Below are 5,347 nucleotides of genomic sequence, written 5' to 3' on the forward strand. Positions count from 1 at the left end.
CCCCCTCCCTCCCTTGCAGAAAAATAAAATAAAATTCCTCCACATGAGCATCACTACAATGAATTTTTGCTTTGTTTTACTGTCACAGGGCCAAATCCAAGAACGGAGGCAGATCCTTAAGGGAGAAGCTGGATAAAATCGGCTTGAATCTACCTGCAGGCAGACGCAAGGCAGCCAACGTCACCTTGCTGACGTCACTAGTCGAAGGTAAGTCCGGGTGCCGTAAATCACGTTCCCACTCTTGTTGCTCCCGCGATATCAGGTGCTTGCAAACTGGATTTTTTTTTCTCTCGCTCTCTCTTCCTCTTCTCTCTCTCTTTCTTTCTCTGTGTTGGAAATCAGCATATGCGCTCATCCGTGTAATGTGGACCGACTTTGCCTCGCAAGTAATAAAGCATGAAGGATGTGTGTGTGTCTGTGTGTGTGTGTGTGTGTAGAGAGAGAGAGAGAAAGACACACACACATACAGAGAGAGAGAATGGTGCTGGTAATTCTAGTGGCTTTGCAGCGTTGGCCTTCGCTTTCAGGAGCACACTTGCAGGTCCACGGCTGGCCTAGTTTATACACTGGATTAATTTGTGTTGAAGTCCAGTTAATTATTGAGTGCTGCTTGTTTATTGGGCACCGCTGAGTTGTTTCACCTCATGGATGAGAAGTCGATTGATTTATTAACCCTACATTGTTTCAAATACAGTCGCCATATAGCAGTGCAGGGCGGATTTTATTTTTAATATTAAATGGTGACTTAATTCTTTTGTTAATAGCTTCCCATGCGTTGGTTCTCTGAATGTTTTTTATTGCATGCAAATGGCGTCGCGCTGACCTATTGGGAGCTATATGTTTTGGGCCTATTAAAGAATAAATTAGTCAATTATTGCGCGCAGAAAAGATGCCTTTTACGCGACTGGATAAATCCATTTTGCGTGCAGAGTTGAACCTTATTATTCAGTGCAGTGGTATTTGGTGTGCTGCTGCTGGTTTTCCAAAGGTGAAAGCCTGCGATGGTTCATTGGTCCCCGTTAATCATTATTGCAGAAGAGGGGGCCGAATGCAATATTCATTGTGTTTCGTAAAAATTTGGTCATGTATTGTAATGAGCCTGGAGAAATGTTTGATTGTGGGTAATAAGGGGGTGGTGGCACATGGTGGTCGTGGTGGATGCATGGAAGGATGAATGAAAGAAGTGGGGGCCAGCCGGTTATTTAGTGGAAGGACAGTGCGTTTTGTGTGCTGTCATTGTTTATGATCCGCTCAATTTTATGGAAAATAGTTTACTGGACTCGAGCTTTGATGCTAATTGGCGCATGCGTTCTTCCGGAGCAGAGGCTTATGGGCAGGAAGCCCCGCAGTAAAAAAAAAAAAACAACAAAAAAACTCAAGTGCTTCAGGAAATTAAAACCAAAAGACCTTGAGAAAGAAAAAAAAAACAACCAACAAGAGCGGCGAGCCCAGACTCGGACGGAATGAAACCTGTAATTCTCATAGCTAAAGTATGTAAAGGCAAAGTGAGATTTAGGTATAGCCCTTTAAAATTGCTTCCCAATGCCTCTGTGATCTGCTGTACTTTCAATAATGTGCAGGCATTGGTAATCAATGACATGGTGTTAAGCATGACGCTCCGTCCATATTTCATATCCACTTATAGTTTCCTCCTCCATATTTACGCGTTCTCACGGTATAAAGGGAAGAAGTGGTGTATTGACAGCTCACAGCGGCTGTTTTTATTGTCATTTGCAGCCTATTATTGTCGTATCACCACCATTAACGTTGTAGGGAACGCACAGGTGCCATAACCCTGCTGCCTGAGCGCGTAAACAGAGTGGACGCTGCGTTCACATCAGATTCATCATGTGTTAATCCAGGCAGGGGAGTCTCTGTATTTGATGTAACCATATTTAATAAGCAAACATATTCAACCTCTTTTTTTTTACCCCCCTCCTTCTGTCTTTCTCAGGCGAAGCGGTGCATCTTGCCAGGGATTTTGGTTATGTATGCGAGACCGAGTTTCCAGCCAAGGCAGTAGCTGAATATGTAAACCGTCAGCATTCCGACCCAAACGAACAAGTCCAAAGAAAAAACATGCTATTGGCCACAAAGTAAGTGCTATTATCACATTTCACTGTGTCACACCAAATGCATCCCAGTCTGTGCCAATGTGTGTTTGTGTGTGTGTGTGTGTGTGTGTATGTGTGTGTGCATTTAACAGTTTGCGTACACATTCATGACTATTAAAATGCAGCTTTCACACTTGCATGAGTTGGATACGTTCAGATTATATTTATATATATATATTAATATATTGGCTTTATGTCGATCATAAAATACCCTTCCAATATTATTACTGGCTAACTTAGTAATAATTAACACCAGAAGTTTTTTTTTAAACTTTACATTTCTCATCTCTGTTAATTATGGATTTCATTCAGACGCTCTTTATTATTATTATGATCAAAACAGGTGCTTCTATATGATATTGTAAATCAGAATCGCAAACCTTACAGTGTTGCTTCACTGGGCCTCTCCCTCGTCCACTGGCACAGCAGCGTTTTTGTTTTTGTTTTTTTTTTGTTTACAGGATGATTTCAGTGACACTGACACATGGGCTGGTTTTCCTCCAGCGCTACCACTGGTGTTTACTGTGCATTAACTAAAAACATGGGAACTCCTCACAAGGCATAGAGAGGCAGAGGCCAGCGTTTAATATTGATGATGGGCTGCTATAATCAAACAGCTGTCAGCCATAACCGCTTATTACAGGCTTCCTAAGTGCTGTTAAGATACCAACACCATGAAATGCAGAGGAGAGCTGCCTTAACACACATTTTGATGCTGTTTTAAAAAAAAAAAAAAAATGGAATTCATTTTCAGATTTTCAGATGTGCGTTATGGAGATAAAGGAGATGAAAGCATGGAGTCATGGTTCTTTTATATTGTAAAGTTGACACTGCACGTGTATTTTACAGTCAGTGTTTCTTTTTTACTTATTTAGTTATTGCTCCCCCCCCCAAAAAAAAAAAAAATTGGAAAAATTGAACGAAAAAATTGTGGCAATGGGCTGAGAGATTAGTTTCCACCTGTTTGTAGCTCCAGGACGTTGACTTTACCCAGGTGTTAATTTTGGGAACAAAGCAGGTTTTGAGGTTTTGTCTCTCCCTCCCTCTCCCTCCCTCTCCCTCTCTCTTTATATATATATATATATAAACTACAGGGAGACGTCTGTGTCACCTGGTCGCTACGTTTCACTCGCTTTAAGCAAAATCAGAATTTACAAGCTGGCCCTCCCGCAGGGCTGGTTATTTCTGCAGCATGTCCACTTTGATTTATTTTTATCAGGACTTTAAAATGCATGCAGGGATTTTCTGACTTGGCCATTAACACCCGCTCCCTCTCTGTCTGTTTTAAGGCAAGTCTGCAAAGAGTTCACAGACCTGCTGTCCCAGGACCGCTCGCCGCTTGGAAACTCACGGCCACAGCCCATTCTTGAACCGGGAATCCAGAGCTGTTTGACCCACTTCAGTCTAATCTCGCACGGTTTCGGGACCCCGGCGCTTTGCGCGGCCGTCACGGCCCTGCAGAACTATCTGACCGAGGCTATCAAAGCCATGGACAAAATGTACCTCAACAACAACCCCAACAGTCACTCAGATAACGGCACTAAAGGCGGAGACAAAGACGAGAAGCACAGAAAGTGATGTTTCCATCCCACCTCCACCGAGGGTCCAGACCCCGGGGCCCTCCTCCTGCACCGACCCACGCCCCTCCGCCTTGCCCCGGCCCCCCACCCATCCAATATAAATATTATAAATACCTTATAAATATTATTGATAAAGTTAAACGTGCCACTTCCCGATCTTGCGCGGTTTTACATGTTTTTTTTGTTTTTACATCCCACTTTGGATTCAAGGGGAAACGACGCAAGAATCTTCTTCTTCTTCTTCCAACACCTGAACCATATGAAATGTTATTTAAAAAAAAAAAAAAAAAGGAGAAAAAAAAGAAAAGAAAAAAAAGCTGCGGAGGAACAGCTCCAGGGCGAGGAAAAAGGTGTATTGCCTCACCCAGAGGACTTTTTATGTACTCCCCTTATTTTTTATGAGCTGCAACGAATGGACTGAAATCCAGCGACCCCTCTATATCTCAATTTTACGATTGTGACAAAAACGAAGCTTAAGAAAAAAAAAAAGGATGAATTCTTATCAGTATTGTGAATAATAAACTTGAAAAACAAAGAGAAATGCCACAGATCTCCATGTCATGACTTCAGTTGTAGACTCTCTCACACTCTCTCTCTCTCCAAGCGACCAACTTGAACTTTTTGAATTTCAACACGATTCGCGGTTATATAAGGGAATCAGTGTTCATGTATGTATATATTTATTTATGTGTAATTTAATGGGAATTGTAAATATGGTGCGTCTGTTGAAACTTCTTTTTTTTTTTTTTTTTTTTTTTTTTAATTTATCTGGTGCCTCCTGTTTTAGTGGGTTTGAATATTCGGTTAGTTCTTCATGTGATTTTATGGTTCTTAGAAAAACAGAAGTTTGGGGTATTTTTTATTTCTCTGGGATATTTCAATTCAGCCCTCTTGTAGCATGTTGAGGCGACATTGAAGCAAGTGAACAAATTTAATAGAAATAAACTTCCATTTCTCTCTCTATATATCATCCTTATTCAGTTTTTTAAATTTATTTTTATTTGAGACAGAGCATAAGTGAGACCCCGAGGAGAATTCTTTTTTTTTTGTGTTTCTATTTTCGTTTTTATACAAGCTTTTATGTGTTGTGCCAATCAGAATACGTTTCACCTCTTGTTCTCTCCTTGAAGCACCATAAAAGCAATAAATGGAATATTGTCTTTTTTTCAATGTTCGAAGACATTCAAAAACATTTTTTGGGACCACCTGATATCTTGTTATGTCCGATAATGTCCAAAATTGGAGGCGGTTTTAGCTGTATTGTATAGACATGTGCTGGCAATAGTTCCTATGCCTGTCAATGTATTATAGTCCTTTGTTGCCCAGAAAAAAATAAATATTTGATACGCTTCATCTCGATTTTTATTCATATCTTTTAATTTTTTATTCACTGCTTGATACACGCGGGTGTTTTTTCTTTTTTTTTTTTCTTTTCTGTATTTTTTGTTTTTGGTATTTTTTTTTCCCATCCTGAACGGCTACAGTAATTGAGTTTAAGTCTCCCCTGACGATTGCTCCTTGCAATAAGCAGCTGAACTCATTGTTTCCCTCAAGTATAATAAAAAATAAATAAATAAAAAAATCTTACTTTAAACTCCCTAGTTCAGAGCACAGGATCTTATGCAGGCCAAATGGCTCACAACAATGGATATA

At 40.4% G+C, this 5,347-nt stretch overlaps 1 protein-coding gene across 4 annotated transcripts in view; it reads left to right on the forward strand.

Annotated features, from left to right (window-relative positions):
• tfap2a (transcription factor AP-2 alpha) overlaps positions 1-5,047 on the forward strand; it is a 13,998-nt gene extending 8,951 nt beyond the window's left edge. For all 4 annotated transcript variants that reach the window (XM_008277946.1, XM_008277945.1, XM_008277944.1 and 1 more), the window contains exons 5-7: positions 89-207; positions 1,955-2,096; positions 3,404-5,047. In XM_008277946.1, the coding sequence (XP_008276168.1) occupies positions 89-207; positions 1,955-2,096; positions 3,404-3,692 (550 nt within the window). In that variant the 3' untranslated portion in view covers positions 3,693-5,047. The remainder of the gene's footprint in view (positions 1-88; positions 208-1,954; positions 2,097-3,403) is intronic.
• Positions 5,048-5,347: the final 300 nt, after the last annotated feature.

The sequence above is a fragment of the Stegastes partitus genome, unplaced genomic scaffold, assembly GCF_000690725.1.
Source record: "Stegastes partitus isolate 25-593 unplaced genomic scaffold, Stegastes_partitus-1.0.2 Scaffold111, whole genome shotgun sequence".
NCBI lineage: Eukaryota > Metazoa > Chordata > Actinopteri > Pomacentridae > Stegastes > Stegastes partitus.